Consider the following 19786-nt stretch of genomic DNA (forward strand, 5'->3'; position numbering starts at 1 on the left):
GCTACAGTATCTGTCTCCTGCTTGCTTGTGAACTTGCTCCAAATGAGCGTTTCCTAATTAGATGAGACACTGTTACGTAGACGTGCAGCATCTAGTTGCACTTCCGGCAATTTGATAATCAGATTGTAAACCGCCCAGAGAGCTTCAGCTATGGGGCAGTATATAAATGTAATAAACAAATAAATAAGGTTCGTTACCAAATAAATTATGTAAATTCCTTTGCTTTTTAATCAAGTCTTGGCACCAGTGCAAAAAGAAAAGGGGGGGAGGGAAGCTGCAGAAATGAAAGCTTGATAGAATTGGCAAAGTAGAGAGAATGGCAGCAGTCGGATGTCACTTTAAGCCATGATGGGTTAATAAGCTACTATGATCCCCCACACTATAAGCTACTATTAACCCCCACACTATCAGACAAATAAGCCACCCTGCATAGCTTATTAAGCTACTGTGTGTAATTTGAGTCATCCCTTTCCCCTCCACACCTTTTTGGAAGTTGATCAATGACCAACACAGTGGCTGTGGACTAAGGGACATAAACGTGGGCCTAGGAATAGCCCAAGTTGGAGTTCTTGCAACATCAGGAAGGTGTGCACCCTGGAACCCCATAATCTCTGGAGAAAAGTCTCACTGAGTAGAGTTGAACTCCCATTGTAGTGATAGGGATCAAATTCTACTTGTATGATACCTATGCTTTGAAGTGCAAATTCTATAAAGGCTATTGGTTCAATCGATGAAGCAATGTAAGATTTAAAAAGCTCTTGTCAGCAGTCTCATTACTCCAACGCTTTAGATCCCAGGTCTGAATGGGACCGAGATAGATTTGGTCACGTATCGGACTCTGTGCAAGTTCACACCAGACTCCTCCCCATTCTTCCCAAACCAAATCCAGTATGACGGTGTAATTGATTCATTGATATTTTAATTTATTTTATGAATGATATGCTAAGATTACTTTTAAGAAATTTATTCTACATCTTTACCTTTCATTGTGACACTACAACGAGCAGTGTTCTTTGATAATTGGATTAGCTTTTGAATGTAATTTAATTTTTTAAAAAGAACAGCAAGTATAACATTTAGTTTCTTTGATATTTGTTGGCCCTAATTCTTATAGTCTACTGCTTAAAGTTTGCTAAACTTTGACTGTTGAAGAACAGGGCTCCAAATTCCCAGGAGACCCTAGCAAAGACGATGGTACAATAGAGGACATTTTTGTTTGCTGATTCTTTGTGCTCTGAAGTGTTTTGAGAGCAAAGAATGATGGTCAAGTGCTTCATAGCTAATGCATTTCAAATTACAGTTTTCAATCCAATACAGGTACATACCCTGCCATCAATATATAAAGATTTAAAATGTAGTTTGTTTTATGGATGTGTGATTTATTTTTATTTTTTGCTTTAATAGCAGCTGTGAGAACTTTTTAAAACCTTCAAATCTTTAATGGTGAAAAGTTAAATATCCACATTTGTGTAGGTATCACCGACCTAAAGCTTGTCTTCAGTCCATTTCAGACTGGTGTGCACCGCCACAGCGGGTTGCTGTACATATTTAAGAGGTCAGGAACTACCCCACAAAATCCAGTGCAGTCTTGCCCAGGCCTGCACACCCTGGCAAAGAGAGCCATAAACACAGACCTAGATACACGCTCCAACACCCCCCCTACAGGAAGCTGCCATTATGCCAACTACTCAGCCCAGTATTGCTTCCACTGAGCGCCAATTGTTCTTCAGGGTTTCAGACAGAAGCTTTTCCCAGGTCTATCCGGAGATGTCAGGAATTTAACCCGGGACCTTTTGCATTCAAAGCACCCTCTTTCCCACTGAGCTGCAGGCCTTCAAGCAGACAACATATACAAGCAGCAAAGCACAGGAGAGTGACACAGGACACGGGACATTGCACATGGATGTATATTTTAATAAAAATAAGTCTGTCAAAATACAACAGAATGTGAGTTTCTTTACCATATTGCCACTACATTTTTTTCAATTTTTTTTTCTTCAGTTAAAATTTCCTCCCCTTGGAAGGTTTCATGCTAGTGTTGGATAACTGAACTCACAAATACTAAGCAGAGACTGAACCAATGTGCATGGCTTAGCACGATGTCCATCGAGTTTATGTCCTCAACGAAGGGGAAATCCCAAGTGATGACAGATGCCTCGTGGAGAAGGATTAAATTGGGCCTGTAATTCATTAAGGTTGCTTCCTCTTTTTTTTTTTTTTGTCCTAGCTGGAGTCTGAAGATACAATCCCATCACAGCCCACTAGCCACCCAACATGTTGCTGTTAGCAGAGTCAACACACAACACACCCCAAAATTCAAACAAACAAACAAAAATATTACTTGACCTGAAGATTAAAACCTTAAATATTCCCACTTTGTAGTAAATATTAAAAATTCTCATTCCAATACACTTCAGAGTACTTCTGTAAGCAGCGCCAGCCCACTATACAAAAGGGAATTGATTTGACCACTCTTCATCAGCAACTGGTTTTGTTGAACGTTGTGGGTGGACAAATCCCACTTGCCAGTGGCATGCCAGCAAACCCCCGTGCCACACCTAATTGATCCCTCCACAACTGTTTTTTGAAAACCCTCAGGGTTAGCTATTGGCATCCAGATAGCCAATACTGGCCAAGTACTAAAAGCCATTGGTGCTTGAAGGAATGGATTCTTGCTGACAGGAGGCATGCCTTCTTCTGGGATTAAGGGATTATCTATCTTTGATCTTAGTCCAGGGATGTAACAGACATGTTACCCTGACACACCTCAGGTGCCACCTTTAACAGTACCGCATTACAACAGGCCTACAGAGCAAAGATCTAATTCAGGCAATGCATGGTCTAGTAGGCCTCCTTCTGCATGACAGGTAGGCTGGTTGAATATGAGATGCTAATCCAAAACCAAGACCACAGAAGCGCTTTGGAAAGCCTCAGTGAAATCATATTCTCAACCAAGATCTATGGGATTGGGAGTGTCCCTCTACAAAACCATCCTTCCTCTTAGGTTACAACTCCTGTTACCATATGAGATGAGAGAATTCCACAGTCCTTTACTTGTTTGAATCCAGGATGCTGGGGCAGAGTGTGGCTTTGGAATGGCGCACCCGGCTGGAAGCGCTCACCTAGGGTCCTGCAGTCTCATTGGTAATATCTTGAGCACTAGCAATGGGAGATTGTTCCATCATCCAACCAGAATTTAACCAACTGCAGACAGCTGTACATTTTTTAAAAAGAATTCAGCATTACATTAAGAAGCAGCTGTTAGCACCTTAAACCTAATACTTGGCATACACTTTCGAAAGGGCCTATGAAGCTACCTGGTACTGACTCAAACCATTGCTCTCTCACACACAATATTTCCTCTCCTATCTGACCGGCAGTGGCTCTGCAAAACCTTGGACTCAGGTCTTTCCCAATCCAGCGACCTAAAATCCCATTAGCTGCAGATGCCAGCGATTGGAACAGTCTGTCTGTGCTACACCGAATCTCCAAGCAAGAACCTGCTTTGTCAGAGATGCAGATGCAGAAGCTGCTGTTACAACAGGGCTAACGTGGCAGTTCCTTCATGCTAAATTACTGGTCCTCACCTGGTTTTTGATTCATCCATCTCATGGACTGTAGCAAAGATCCACCAGAGCGGAGTTGGCAGGTTCAGGAACTGCTTCACCATACCTAGAGCAATATTGTATTGGATCCAGTCACCAGGACGGTCTCAAGGACTAAATCTGTAGCCGCCATTCTCCCCGGGCTGCAGCTTCTGGCTCCTGCTTCCTTTGGTGTTTGCTTCAAAAAGCATCTCCTCATCACAGGAGACACTATTATAAGATTTAAATACCAGACGCTAGATCTTCAGATAAGCCTCTATTAGAGATTGCCAAGTTGCTTATTGGCATTCCTTGGTGTGTGTGTTTTAACTAACCCACTCTCAGTGCCAATGAGAAGAAAAGGAACCCTGAGGGAGCAGTGTGGTGTAGTGGAGAGAGCAAATGGAGATTTTCTAATTTAAATCCTTGTAGGGTCACTGCGACCACCAGCACCTCACACACAAGGCTTTCACATGCACACCTCCCTCAGGCTAGGCACCACCACTTAAATACCAGAGGAAGAGCTAAAAAGAAAAGTATAACCTTTCCCTTATAGCAGAGGGAAAAGGTAAGATCTGGAAGAGGCTTTTCTGTGAATATAGCAGGCTGAAGGTTTAATGTAAAGTGTTTATTTATGAACCGATAGAGCAGGAGGCACAGCTAAACTGACACATGGTTTTATGGCAGCAAAATAAAGAAAATGTTTGTTGTTGCTTACAGTTCTTAGTTCCTTCAAATTCTAATCAACTCCTTCCGATTCTTAAGAATACTGGTAGTAACAAATCTAATCATAACAATCCTTAGTCCCTATGATCTTGTTTTCACTCACTCCTCACACAACTCCTGCCAAGAAATCACTCAGCTAAACACATCTGCCCCCCAAACCCCAATCACCAACCGAACCCCTCAGACCCCTCAGCTGCCCCATATATAGACTCCCCCCCCTTTCCACAGCATCACCAGCCACACCCTCTCAGTCCAACACTCCACACCCTCTGGACATACACAGGCAGACATACCTAAGGGAATAGAAATGTGGGTAACGCCACAGTGACCCTGAGCCAATCTCAGCGTAACCAACTTTACAAGGCTGTTGAGAGAATTTAAGAAGCAAAGAGTGGGGGATATTGCCCTGAGTTAATTGGGAAAAGGGAGGGATGAAAATGTAATAAGCTGAACGTGCACTGCCGTTAGGGAACGTATTAAGTCAGCTTTTTACATAAAGCCACCAATAGTTACTAGCCTGAAGAAACAGTTTCGTAGCCTGCTGGGCGTTGAGCGAGTAGGGATGGAGAGTTCTGTCCCACCTGCAGCAGCCTGCTCCATGGCTGTGGTTAGCAAGGGCAGGAGAGGTGCTCCTTCCCCTGGCAGCCTGCTTAGCTTCTAATCTGGATGTACTTGCCTGCATGCAATTATTTGTTGCCTCTGGGGACCAGGCTAGTGGTGCCATGCAATGCTGCGTGTATTGGTTTTCAGTGTCCTGCCACATTTCTCTCCCTTAACATGCACAGAGTATTATTGGGCTGTTTGCCTGAAACTTTGTGAAGAAAAGAAAAAGCAGGAACTTTTTTTTTTTTTTTTTTTAGTAACTTGGGTACTTTATTAGTTTATTGGAGACTCTGTAGGCAGTGTAAAGAAGCCCCGTGGCATCAGGAGGCAAACTCTTCACCAGGGAACTCTGCGTCCTTCCCAGTCTACAAAGGAACCGTTATCTTCTTCAGAAAGTGTGGAGAGCACCTTGATGATACCTCGGGTGCTTTGTTCCACACTCTGCTCCCCCTGCCACTGAAAAAGAGCCACATAAGTTAGGAAAGAGCCACATAAGTTAGGAAAGAACCACAGCTGACAAGTCAAAGACACACAAGTAGAAGACCAAGGGCTACGTGCAGTTGGATGCCCTGGCTGTAACATGACAGTCCCCTGCATTACAGGCGGCTGTAAATACTGAGTCCGCCAAGTGATCATACATAAGGGGAATAGCTACCTCCAAGGCCTCAGGCAGGGATGGCCCTCCCATTAGGGCCTAATCAAGATGCTGGGAGGCAGGCCCCCAGGCGTTTCCCTGTGTTGCAAGGCAGAGCAGAGTGTGCCACATGGCCTGTTCAGAAGCCCCTTAAATAGCCTGCTGCCTCAGGTGTATTGAAGAATGCCATTGCATAAAGCACCAATCCGGTCAGCTCCTGTATGTGGAAAGGTTTGGGGGGCGCCATCTTGTTCTTTTCCTCAGGAAGCAAAAAATCTAGGGCTGGCCCTGGCCTGAGGCCTATCCCAGTTCATCAGGATTATTTGCAACACCAGCACATTTGCTCGTTCGTGTGCCTAATACAACCAAGCACCACTCTGGGAGTCTTAACCCTGAACCAACCCTGTTTTTATGCTACGTTGCTGCAGTTCTGTTTTTCAGGGAATCACATCCTCCCTTCAGTGCAGGCACGGAGATTCCGCTTTGGACTGCACACGTTCAACTTCCTTCTTCGAGATCACCATTCCTCCATCCCCATATTTACAAATTGTCAGAAGGTGCATTACTGTTAGTTCTCCTTGGCTTCCCCCACACACCCTGATTGCTTAAGCAGTGTTGGACCATGCCAGGCCCCGCTCACTCTCCCCACCCCCACCAGCTTCCCTGCCGAGATTTGAGGGGGAAGCCCAGAAGCCCTGTCTGCTGTCCACCGCTCCAAAAACTTTTGGATGTGAAGCAATATACTAATATTGTAAATAAATGACATAAAATGAATACAGCCAACCACTGTTTTCTTACAGGCTAAAGCAGTTACCTCTGTTAGATTTGTCTTCACAGCGCCAGGATGGATGCAAGCACACAGAATCCCGTAGTCTGGGTATTCCAGTGACTGACACCTGGTCAGCATGCTTAAAGCAGCCTACAGGGAGAGAACATCTGGGGCCTCAGATAAATCAGCAAAGGAAAGGACACTGGCTTCCGTTGTATGAGTGGGATAAGAAAAGAAAGGGAGGCACGGAGGTCTGTAAGGAGCAGGAAACATCACTACAGAGTTCCTGACACAAGATCTAATAATCCCTATTGCCAATGTCAAAAGATTCCTGATAAGCGGGTGTAAGTCTCATTAGAACGTGTGCAAGTTTGTACACCGGTCTAAGAGAGCACATTACGTAACACTGCCATTCCATGGTTTACAGCTGCTTCTAGCTTCCTGATAGGTTAGAGCAAGGAGGAGGAAGAGGAGGAAAGAAAAAAAATAGAAAAATTAGAAATACCCTTGAGCAGTGGAGGCTAGTGGTTCTGATGTCAGTGGGGCTGTGAATCCCATCCAGGTTTCAGTCAGAACTCTAAAGGAACTATCCAAGGTGATGAACCCATTTTGCACTGATTGAAATCCGGAGCGGATTCACTGGCTCTGCTAACATTGGAGCCATCAGCCCCCACAGCTCTCAGACCATATTCATGCCAAACATCAACAGTAATCAGTAACTCCTGACGTACCTTACTGCAGCGGTAGCCAACAATCTCAAGTAAGTCAAAATATGCCATAAGTTCGAGGGAACCTCCACTGCTGCATGTATTGATAATGGCTGCCTTGCTGCAGCTCAGGCCCTCCTGGGGACTTCTCTCCGCTGCCATTTCCAGCAGGGGCAGAAACACCTTGGGGAGATAATAAACATGTGACCATGGAGTGCATCTTTGTAATGCCAATGATGTCAAAGTGAAAAGAGTCAGGACTGGCTGCATCAAGGCGGGGAAAATAGTGTGGCTTGTGATTTCAGCACTTTTGGGAGCAGAATTATGGGGTTTCTCCTTCCACAGAGGACTTTCTGTGAGCTTCTTTGGTGGATAACAAATAAATGTATTTTTATTAATTATTATTATTATTATTATTATTATTATTATTATTATTATTATTTCCCACCAGATGGCATTGCAAGCTGGATACCAACACAAAGAAGTTGCATTCTCCCTGTCTCTCTCCTGACAGTGCCTCAATCTTGTCAGGATCCAGCTACAATTTATTAGCCCTCATCTATCTCATTACTGAGTCCAGACAACAGTTCCGCACCTCCACAACTGCTATTTCCCAAAACTAATCTTGTCGTACAAATGGAACCACTGTAATACTGTCAATCTACTAAGATAGAATGGTCGCTAGTATCAAAAGCCGATGAGAAATTAAGGAGAATCAACGGAATTGCATTCTGCCTGTGTTTCTCCCGACAATGCTAGAAAATATCCAGGCGACATTCTTCTGAGGGACTGCTGCCCTGTGTTTGTGTACGTTAGGCATCCCGGAGTGCCTGTGGACACGTGAACATGTTGTCCCACAGCAGCGTGGGCCCAGCACAATACAGCCCCACCATGAGAAGTTTGCTGGATGTACCCTTGATGCTTCTTCCATCGAAATGCCAGGCTGTCAAAACTCCTACCAGAGAAATTGCGGAGTATTCAAAGGGGCTCTCCAGCCACATGAGAACGAAGAGCTTACCTGGCTCACTTGTAGCGGCCCCATAGTATTGACAGCATATTCAACCGCCATGTTCTTTGCAGTTTCTTCCTGCAGGGTGGCGTTAATCAAAATGCCAGCATTGTTCATCAGGAGGGTCAGCCCACATTCTCCAACATACTTTTGCACTTCCTCCGCAGCTGCCACGATGCTCTTGCGATCAGTGACATCTGTAGAAGGAGAGCATCATTTTCAATATACTTTAGATCTTGGGGTTGGAGTGGGAAAAGAAGGGTGGCCTGTTGTTTGTTTGTTTGTTCTAAACGCCCATTTTAAACTCCATGCTCAATTTATTAGGCAACCAAATGCCGGTTATAGCCAAAACAACAACAACAACAATAAGCAACCAAACAGAACAATGAAAGATAACGACAACAAAAAAGTTTTAAAGTTAAAACTCAATATGCAATGTCCAGATAATTAATGCATTACAAAAAGTAAGTGCAGAGACCACGTTTCTCCATTTGAAACTGGGCAGGCTCTGGTTTCTGAAACCTCAGAAGGCTGGCAAGACAAGAGAGTTCTTGTGGGTGAACCTGCTGGACACCTTCAGTCATGAGTTCTATTATGCCTAGAGATTATATAGGGTGACCATATTAAAAGGAGGACAGGGCTCCTGTATCGTTAACAGTAATGTAGGAAAGGAAATTTCAGCAGGTGTCAATTGAAGTGGGTGAAATTCCCTCTTCATCACAACAGTTAAAGCTACACTAGCTATAGTAGAGTGGCCAGATACAAAAGAGGGCAGGGCTTCTGCAGCTTTAACTGTTGTGATGAAGAGGGAATCTCACCCTCTTCAATTGACACCTGCTGAAATTCTCTTTTCTACATTGCTGTTAAAGATACAGGAGCCCTGTCCTCCTTTTCATATGGTCACCAATGTTTCTAACATTTCCAGGGATGTGTTTGTTGTTTTGCTATGTTCAGCTGTGTGGTAATGGATCTGTATTTGCTTGGTTCTTAAGCAGCCTTTCTAAATCAAGACGTTGCACTGGTTCTAGCTACAGCTCCACACTTGGGTGCATTTCTGCACGAGTCACAAAAACTGCTGACTATCATAGGAAGAAAGCTGAGAACGCACAGAGCTTGGTACCTACCTAAGTACAGCAACACCAGATTTGAGTATTGGGATACCAAGTTATTTATGTCCTGTAAAAGAGAAACATATTTTTTTCCTTGATCCAGTTGAAATTAGGCAGCAGTGGTGTGTTATACATGCTCACAAGGTGCAGCCTCTAGCTAGAACAGTGTTCTTCTCTGCAAGGCTTGGCCACTGTGAATCACTTCAAGTGTGGGTCTGAGCCTCTCGCTTTCCCCGTTGCTGCTATCACCTCTGTCTCCCATTTTTTGCAGCTGCTCCCTCGTAGCAAGGGGCTCTCTCTCTCCCTTTGCCTTGTTGTTTGCTTTAGCAGTGTGCTGTATGTTGAGATCTGGGCTATTGGACAAGGTTTTGGGGCTGGGGCGCTAGGAGACCTCATAAGCTGTAAGGTGCAGGGCGGGGTTGGGAAAGCAGTCAGCCAATTAGCAATGGTGGGAAAGAAGCCCAAGATGCAAAGAGCAATGCAATTGGCTAGCTGCAGCAGTTCACTGCAGAAGCGCTGGAGGGAACATGGACTACGTGGGTGAGTGAGCAACGTGGACCTGCACTGGGAATTTTGCTAGAGCAGAGCACTCGCAGTCAGAAATGGTTTTTCCTTTGGTGTGTGGGAGCAGTGCTGCCCATAAGGAGATCTCCCCAAGAACTTTCACACTCCGCACGTGTCTTATTTTGCCATGCACGGCAACTGCTTTTCTGCCTCCATCCTCAGTGGGCCACCAGCCAGTGATAAGACCTATCCAATTCCGGGTCCCAGTGAGTCTGTCGGAATTTGCCTTCCTGATGATTTGCCTGATGAGTCCTTGCTTGGAAGGTGGATGGGCTTTGCTGCTTGACCAGGGGGGTGAGGAAGAAAGGATATCCCCCCCACTCTCAGGGAAAGCCCCCCTCCACCTGTGGCCTTGGCAGTGGTAGCTAGAGTCCCTCAGCTGGAAGAACTCCCTCTGCTACACGATCAACGGAGTGAGTGCAACATCAGAGATGAACACAAAGCTTTGTTCAAGGGGACGTGGATAAGGAGTCTGAAAGCTCTCCATCTTCCCTACGGCTGTGCTGTGCCTTGCTGCTGCATGACCTTCTCCTTCGGTCACACAGCTCCCCATTAGAACCGGCCTTTTTGCAACCACCCACAAGGGGTTTATAGCTGTGTTGGTCCATTTTCTCTAGAGGACACAGTATAAGCCTTGATAGTCTTGCCGTGTTTTAGGCTCACCATGGGTACAGTGTAAAGGAAACAGCAGCTAGGGTACTTGGGACAGTTTCCCTACTATGAACAGAGCACTAGCTGGACTATTTTTGGTTGTGAAAGGTCTATGAGTACATTGAAAGGCAGCTACATCTAAAATTTTAATACAAATGCTCTTAACTGCTGGACATCAGGAAAAACTTCCTGACTGTTAGAGCAGTACAACAATGGAAGCAGTTACCTAGGGAGATTGTGGGTTCTCCGAAACTAGAGGCATTCAAGAGGCAGCTGGACAACCATCTATCAGAGATGCTTTAGGATGGATTCCTGCATTGAGCAGGGGATTGGACTTGATGGCCTTATAGGCCCCTTCCAACTCAAATATTCTATGATTCTAATACCATGAGCGTTAGCGGTTCCTCTACCCAATCAGAATTCCCCCACTCCTATGTGATGTCTATATTTCAAAGTACAGCATTTAATCACAAAGAGGCCTATTACTTAGGGTGACCATATTACCACTTTTGCCCGGATTTGTCCGGGTTTTTGATGGCAAATCCGGGAGGGGAATCCATTGCTTTTTAAGGAATTTTTTAAAAATTGAGGTTTTAAAGTTATTATTTTTAAAATTGTCATTTTTAAAGATAAAGAGACGAAACTTTACGCCATGTAAGGATTTAGGTAGAGCTTTAGCCACACCAAATTTGAAACAGATCCGTTCATCCATTGATTTTTTAGGAATTTTTTAAAAATTGAGGTTTTAAAATTATTTTTAAAATTGTCATTTTTAAAGATAAAGAGATGAAACTTTGTACCATGATAGGATTTAGGTAGAGCTTTAGCCACACCAAATTTGAAACAGATCTGTTCATCCATTGATTTTTTAGGAATTTTTTATTTATTTATTTATTTATTTATTACATTTTTATACCGCCCAATAGCTGAAGCTCTCTGGGCGGTTCACAAAAATTAAAACCATCATAAAACAACCAACAAGTTAAAAACACAAATACAAAATACAATATAAAAAGCACAACCAGGATAAAACCACGCAGCAAAATTGATATAAGGTTAAAATACAGAGTTAAAACAGTATAATTTCAATTTAAGTTAAAATTAAGTGTTAAAATACTGAGTGAATAAAAAGGTCTTCAGCTGGCGACGAAAGGAGTACAGTGTAGGCGCCAGGCGGACCTCTCTGGGGAGCTCATTCCACAACCAGGGTGCCACAGCGGAGAAAGCCCTCCTCCTAGTAGCCACCTGCCTCACTTCCTTTGGCAGGGGCTCACGGAGAAGGGCCCCTGTAGATGATCTTAAGGTCCGGGTAGGTACATATGGGAGGAGGCGTTCCTTCAAATAACCTGGCCCCAAACCGTTTAGGGCTTTAAATGTCAATACCAGCACTTTGAATCGGGCCCGGACCTGGACTGGCAGCCAATGAAGTTGTAAAAGGACTGGCGTAATGTGATCTCGCCAACCAGTCCCTGTTAGTAAACGGGCTGCCCTGTTTTGTACCAGCTGAAGCTTCCGGACCGTTTTCAAAGGCAGCCCCACGTATAACGCATTGCAGTAATCCAAACGAGAGGTTATCAGAGCATGGATAACTGTAGCTAGGCTATCACTGTCCAGATAAGGGCGCAGTTGGTATATCAACCTAAGCTGATAAAAGGTGCTCTTTGCCACTGAGTTCACCTGTGCCTCAAGTGACAGTTCTGGATCGAAGAGCACCCCCAAACTACGGACCCGATCCTTTAGGGAGAGTGCAACCCCATCCAGGACAGGGCAAACATCACCTCGCCGGACAAATGAACCACCCGCTAACAGTACCTCCGTCTTGTCTGGATTGAGTCTTAGTTTGTTAGCCCTCATCCAGTCCATTACCGTGCCCAGGCACTGGTTCAGAACAGTCACTGCCTCACCTGGGTTTGATGAAAAGGAAGGTTTTAAAATTGAGGTTTTGAAAATTGAGGTTTTAAAATTATTATTTTTTAAACTGTCATTTTTAAAGATAAAGAGCTGAAAGTTGGCACCATGGTAGCTTTTAGGTAGAGCTTTAGCCGTACCAAATTTGAAACAGATCTGGGGCCAGTAGCAAACCCTGTTAACAACAGCAGCAGCTTGCAATGAGTGAAGATACAGTCAGAAAAAATATTTGAGGGAAGGGGAGAGTGTAACACACAGAATATAGCAAAAGCTTCAAAGTACAGCAAAACCTACACAAGTAGGGAGTGAGTGAAGTTAATTTCAGATACATTGAATCTCTCACTTGTTCTTTATTTCTGTGGTTTTAACATTAAGATGCTATGTAGAACAGATTTGTCTTAAACGTGTGCTGTAAAATCAGACGTGTGACCAAGGCTATGTTCGGGTGGGCACGCCCCATTGGTACTGGACACGCCCCTTTGGGGGCGACCATGTTGTCCTCCTTTTTGGTTTCCAAAATATGGTCACCCTACTATTACTTGGCATATAGGAACATAAGAAGAGCCATGCTGGATCAGAACGAGGGTCCATCTAGTCCAGCATTCTGTTCACACAGTGGCGAACCAGCTGTCGACCCGGGATCAACAAAGCAGGACATGGTGCAACAGCACCCTCCCATCCATGTCCCCCAGCAACTGGTGCACACAGGCTTACTGCCTCGGATCCTGGGGGTATTGAAGTCACAAGTGATGCAACTGGATATCGAATCAGACCGCTTGTCTCTCTCGTTCAGTATTGCAGAACCACTTTCAATCCAAGGGCTGAACTGAATTTCTGAGATGCTCTCAGGGGGTACATTTGAGCGCTGTGGGCAGAGCTGAAGGCAAAACAGGGCAAAGCTATAGGCAGAGGGGGACAAGGCAGAAACACCAACATTTGCAGCCTATTTTGGCTTACAGTCCTTACAGACAGTAATTAAGCCTTAGGAGAAACATTTCCAATGAGGAAAATTGCCACGAGAAAGCTGGGAAAACACCAACTGATCAGCTGTCAGGGGAAAGGAGTGAGGCCATTTGGGGAATGCAGGAGGCCTGGATGGGGAATCCCACACAGGCCAGTTTTGACTCGGGGGCCATGAGGTTTTGCACCACAGCAAGGTTGTCTGCTGTTTATTTGGATGTTGTTGTTTTTACAGAAAATTAACACACGTGTACGCACGCAGAAATACATAAAATAACATATAAAACAGAAACTATGTAACTCCATGAAGCTATATATAACACCAAAGGGACATCCAGAATCTTGAAATGTCCTATTTGAAACATAATAAACCCCATTTTTCTATTAAGGCACAATCCTATGCATAGATAGAAAAGAAGGCCTACAACTCCCAGCATGTCCCAGCCAGCCATAAATAATGTTTATTTCTCTCTCATTTCGATTCTTCAAGAAGCAATCAATCATTTATGCAAGCAGGTGCTGCCACAGTGCGGCTGTTCCAGTAGGCTGCCAGCCAGGACCTCTCCTAAGGCACTCCATTCCGTCCCTTCCCACTGCATTCCGCACATCCTGAGCATAATCCCCATCGAGCTATTTGGGGGCTCTTTCTATCCTTCCGTCCAAGATCCCTTTAATTGGAGATGCTTGGGGTAAGACCTTCTGCCACCACTGGTAAATCAAAATCTCCCTCCCTTCCCAACAAGAAACTGCTCTGTCAGAGATGCACAAAAGTGGGGAGACGCAGGCTCTGGTGCTGGAAAGATTATTTTATAATTTTCTTGTTAAAAAGGTGTTTTTTAAAAAACAAAAAACTTCACAAACAGCCCTATCCCTAACCCTTTTTTAACAAGAAAAATAAAAAATAAAGAATCTTCTCACCAGCACCAGAGCCCTCCTTTTGCACATACTTTTGGTGCTTCTCCCTCCAACCCATTTTTTCTGTCAGAGATGCATCAGTTGCAGGTACAACAGACTGTTTCTTTCATGCTACATTACTGATTCTCACCCTGTTCTTTTCTTCATCCCTTTCATAGAATGTAGCAAAGATCCACTGGGGTGGAGTCGGCAGCTTCAGAAACTGCTTCACCAGACCTAGACCAATTCCCGAACTGGATCCAGTCACCAGGACACTGTGAACTGTGAAATCTCTTTTCGCCATTCTCCCAGGGCTACAGTATCTGTCTCCTGCTTGCTTGTGAACTTGCTCCAAATGAGCGTTTCCTAATTAGATGAGACACTGTTACGTAGACGTGCAGCATCTAGTTGCACTTCCGGCAATTTGATAATCAGATTGTAAACCGCCCAGAGAGCTTCAGCTATGGGGCTGTATATAAATGTAATGAACAAATAAATAAGGTACGTTACCAACTAAATTATGTAAATTCCTTTGCTTTTTAATCAAGTCTTGGCACCAGTGCAAAAAGAAAAGGGGGGGAAGGGAAGCTGCAGAAATGAAAGCTTGATAGAGTTGGCAGAGTAGAGAGAATGGCAGCAGTCGGATGTCACTTTAAGCCATGATGGGTTAATAAGCTACTATGATCCCCCACACTATAAGCTACTATTAACCCCCACACTATCAGACAAATAAGCCACCCTGCATAGCTTATTAAGCTACTGTGTGTAATTTGAGTCATCCCTTTCCCCTCCACAACTTTTTATTTATTATTATTATTATTTATTTATATAGCACCATCAGTGTACATGGTGCTGTACAGAGTAAAACAGTAAATCGCAAGACCCTGCCGCATAGGCTTACAATCTAATAAAATCATAGTAAAACAATAAGGAGGGGAAGAGAATGTAAACAGGCACTGGGTAGGGTAAACAGGCACAGGGTAGGGTAAAACTAACAGTGTAAAGTCCAAACAACATCAAGTTTTAAAAGCCTTAGGAAAAAGAAAAGTTTTTAGCTGAGCTTTAAAAGCTGCAATTGAACTTGTGGATCTCAGATGTTCTGGAAGAGCGTTCCAGGCGTAAGGGGCAGCAGAGGAAAATGGACGAAGCCGAGCAAGGGAAGTGGAGACCCTTGGGCAGGCGAGAAACATCAGAGGAGCGAAGAGCACGAGCAGGGCAATAGTGTGAGATGAGAGAGGAGAGATAGGAAGGAGCTAGACCATGAAAAGCTTTGAAGGTCAACAGGAGAAGTTTATATTGGATTCTGAAGTGAATTGGAAGCCAATGAAGAGATTTCAGAAGTGGAGTAACATGGTCAGAGCGGCAAGCCAGGAAGATGATTTTAGCGGCAGAGTGGTGGACAGAAATCAATGGACTGATGTGAGAAGAAGGAAGGCCAGAGAGAAGGAGGTTGCAGTAGTCCAACCGAGAAATAACCAGTGCATGAACAAGCGTCTTGGCAGAAGAGATAGACAGAAATGATCGAATCCTGGCAATATTATACAGGAAAAAACGACAGGATTTAGCTACTGCCTCAATATGAGGAATAAAGGAGAGCGATGAGTCAAATATGAAGCCAAGACTACGAGCTTCCTTGACCGGAGTAAGCGTAACATCATTGACAGTGAGAGAGAATGAAAGATGAGGAGACGGTTTAGGCGGAAAAACAAGCAATTCAGTCTTTGCCATATTAAGTTTCAGACGACGATGAAGCAGCCAGGCTGAGATATCTGAGAGACAAGCCGAGATACGATCGTGAACATCAGGAGAAAGTTCCGGAGATGAAAGATATAATTGTGAATCATCGGCATACAGATGATATTGGAGGCCATGAGATTGAATAAGCTTGCCCAAGGGCAACATGTATAAAGAAAACAGCAACGGACCAAGCACCGAGCCTTGCGGAACCCCTACTGAAAGGGGAAAAGAGGAAGACGAGGTGCCATTAGCCAACACGCTGAAAGAGCAATGACCAACACAGTGGCTGTGGACTAAGGGACATAAAAGTGGGCCTAGGAATAGCCCAAATCGGAGTTCTTGCAACATCAGGAAGGAACCCCATAATCTCTGGAGCAAAGTCTCACTGAGTAGAGTTGAACTCCCATTGTAGTGATAGGGACCAAATTCTACTTGTATGATACCTATGCTTTGAAGTGCAAATTCTATACAGGCTATTGGTTCAATCGATGAAGCAATGTAAGATTTAAAAAGCTCTTGTCAGCAGTCTCATTACTCCAACGCTTTAGATCCCAGGTCTGAATGGGACCGAGATAGATTTGGTCACATATCGGACTCTGTGCAAGTTCACACCAGACTCCTCCCTATTCTTCCCAAACCAAATCCAGTACGACGGTGTAATTGATTCATTGATATTTTAATTTATTTTATGAATGATATGCTAAGATTACTTTTAAGAAATTTATTCTACATCTTTACCTTTCATTGTGACACTACAACGAGCAGTGTCCTTTGATAATTGTATTAGCTTTTGAATGTAATTTAATTTCTTAAAAAGAACAGCAAGTATAACATTTAGTTTCTTTGATATTTGTTGGCCCTAATTCTTATAGTCTACTGCTTAAAGTTTGCTAAACTTTGACTGTTGAAGAACAGGGCTCCAAATTCCCAGGAGACCCTAGCAAAGACGATGGTACAACAGAGGACATTTTTGTTTGCTGATTCTTTGTGCTCTGAAGTGTTTTGAGAGCAAAGAATGATGGTCAAGTGCTTCATAGCTAATGCATTTCAAATTACAGGTTTCAATCCAATACAGGTACATACCCTGCCATCAATATATAAAGATTTAAAATGTAGTTTGTTTTGAATTGCAATTTAGTAGCTCCACCGTTTCTAGATTCAGCACCAATCTAGTCAGCAAAAGATTCTGTTTTGCTCAGCAAAACTATAACTACCTCCAAATGTTTAGGACGAAAACATGAAGGAAATAAGGCCCATTTGCAATTATACGAAGCAAGATAAACTTTTTTTTAATTAGCAAACATCTACTGGTCTACAATGAAAACGTTGGTTAGTGTGCTTGCTTGACCTTATTTTCCCACCCACACCAAGTTACTGAAAGCTGGAACTGAGCCACTTATTCTGCCTTAAACCATTTCAAGAGACATACGGTCTATTTAATCACAATGGGAATTATGGCGGGGGCTGAAGAGTTTAATATTATTGCTTTATTTTGATTTTAGTGTGTAAGATTTTATGGATGTATGATTTATTTTTATTTTTTGCTTTAATAGCTGCTGTGAGAACTTTTTAAAACCTTAGAATCTTTAATGGTGAAAAGTTAAATATTCACATTTGTGTAGGTATCACCGACCTAAAGCTTGTCTTCAGTCCATTTCAGACTGGTGTGCACGGCCACAGCGGGCTGCTGTACATATTTAAGAGGTCAGGAACTACCCCACAAAATCCAGTGCAGTCTTGCCCAGGCCTGCACGCCCTGGCACAAGAGAGCCATGAACACAGACCTAGATACACGCTCCAACACCCCCCCTACAGGAAGCTGCCATTATGCCAACTACTCAGCCCAGTATTGCTTCCACTGAGCGCCAATTGTTCTTCAGGGTTTCAGACAGAAGCTTTTCCCAGGTCGATCTGGAGAAGTCAGGAATTTAACTTGAGACCTTTGGCATTCAAAGCACCCTCTTTCCCACTGAGCTTGGAAGGTTTCATGCTAGTGTTGGATAACTGAACTCACAAATACTAAGCAGAGACTGAACCAATGTGCATGGCTTAGCAGGATGTCCATCGAGTTGACGTCCTCAACGAAGAGGAAAACCCCAAGTGATGACCGATGCCTCGTGGAGCTGAGGTTTAGCTCAGCCTGTTTATTTGTTGGTTTTTTCATTTTAATTCTGTACAGTTGATGGATGATACGATTAAAAAAATGGAACTAGTGTCCCGACATTCCATGCTAGAGCTGGTTACCTGAGTTCTGAACAACTGGAAAAAGGTGGTGAAGGATTAAATTTGGCCTGTACTTCATTAAGGTTGCTTCCTCTTTTTTTTTTGTCCTAGCTGGAGTCTGAAGATGCAATCCCATCACAGCCCACTAGCCACCCAACATGTTGCTGTTAGCAGAGTCAACACACAACACACGCCAAAATTCAAACAAACAAACAAAATATTACTTGACCTGAAGATTAAAACCTTAAATATTCCCACTTTGTAGTAAATATTAAAAATTTTCATTCCAATACACTTCAGAGTACTTCTGTAAGCAGCGCCAGCCCACTATACAAAAGTGAATTGATTTGACCACTCTTCATCAGATTAAGGGATTATCTATCTTTGATCTTAGTCCAGGGATGTAACAGACATTTTACCCTGACACACCTCAGGTGCCACCTTTAACAATACCGCATTACAACAGGCCTACAGAGCAAAGATCTAATTCAGGCAGTGCATGGTCTGGTAGGTCTCCTTCTGCATGACAGGTAGGCTGGTTGAATATGAGATGCTAATCTAAAACCAAGACCACAGAAGCGCTTTGGAAAGCCTCAGTGAAATCATATTCTCAACCAAGATCTATGGGATTGGGAGTGTCCCTTTACAAAAACCAACCTACCTCTTAGGTTACAACTCCTGTTACCATATGAGATGAGAGAATTCCACAGTCCTTTACTTGTTCGAAGCCAGGATGCTGGGGCGGAGTGTGGCTTCAGAATGGCGCGCCTGGCTGGAAGCGCTCACCTAGGGTCCTGCAGTCTCATTGGTAATATCTTGAGCACTAGGAATGGGAGATTGTTCCATCATCCAACCAGAATTTAACCAACTGCAGATAGCTGTTCATTTTAAAAAAAATCAGCATTACATTAAGAAGCAGCTGATAGCACCTTAAACCTAATACTTGGCATACACTTTCGGAGGGGCCTATGAAGCTACCTGGTACTGACTCAAAACATTGCTCACTCACACACAATATTTCCTCTCCTATCTGACCGGCAGTGGCTCTGCAAAACCTTGGACTCAGGTCTTTCCCAATCCAGCGACCTAAAATCCCATTAGCTGCAGATGCCAGCGATTGGAACAGTCCGTCTGTGCTACACCGAATCTCCAAGCAAGAACTTGCTTTGTCAGAGATGCAGGTGCAGAAGCTGCTGTTACAACAGGGCTAACGTGGCAGTTCCTTCATGCTAAATTACTGGTCCTCACCTGGTTTTTGATTCATCCATCTCATGGACTGTAGCAAAGATCCACCGGAGCGGAGTTGGCATGTTCAGGAACTGCTTCACCATACCTAGAGCAATATTGTATTGGATCCAGTCACCAGACGGTCTCAAGGACTAAATCTGTAGCCGCCATTCTCCCCGGGCTGCAGCTTCTGGCTCCTGCTTCCTTGGGTGTTTGCTTCAAAAAGCATCTCCTCATCACAGGAGACACTATTATAAGATTTAAGTACCAGATGCTAGATCTTCAGATAAGCCTCTATTAGAGATTGCCAAGTTGCTTATTGGCATTCCTTGGTGTGTGCGTTTTAACTAACCCACTCTCAGTGCCAATGAGAAGACAAGGAACCTGGAGGGGGCAGTGTGGTGTAGTGGAGAGAGCAAATGGAGATTTTCTAATTTAAATCCTTGTAGGGTGACTGCGACCACCAGCACCTCACACACAA

The 19786-nt window shown here is 43.9% G+C and overlaps 1 protein-coding gene across 1 annotated transcript; it reads right to left on the reverse strand.

The window, feature by feature from the left end:
• Nucleotides 1-5162: 5162 nt before the first annotated feature.
• Nucleotides 5163-14451, reverse strand: LOC134408649 (C-signal-like). The gene is made up of 6 exons (XM_063141008.1): nucleotides 14270-14451; nucleotides 9157-9208; nucleotides 8042-8229; nucleotides 7048-7206; nucleotides 6362-6466; nucleotides 5163-5369 (listed from the first exon to the last, which is right to left on the reverse strand). Exons 1-6 carry the CDS (start codon nucleotides 14420-14422, stop codon nucleotides 5250-5252), a joined length of 777 nt encoding a protein of 258 aa, XP_062997078.1. The 5' UTR covers nucleotides 14423-14451; the 3' UTR covers nucleotides 5163-5249.
• Between the last annotated feature and the right edge of the window lie 5335 nt (nucleotides 14452-19786).

Source organism: Elgaria multicarinata, chromosome 14 (assembly GCF_023053635.1).
Source record: "Elgaria multicarinata webbii isolate HBS135686 ecotype San Diego chromosome 14, rElgMul1.1.pri, whole genome shotgun sequence".
Classification (NCBI taxonomy): Eukaryota; Metazoa; Chordata; class Lepidosauria; order Squamata; family Anguidae; genus Elgaria; species Elgaria multicarinata.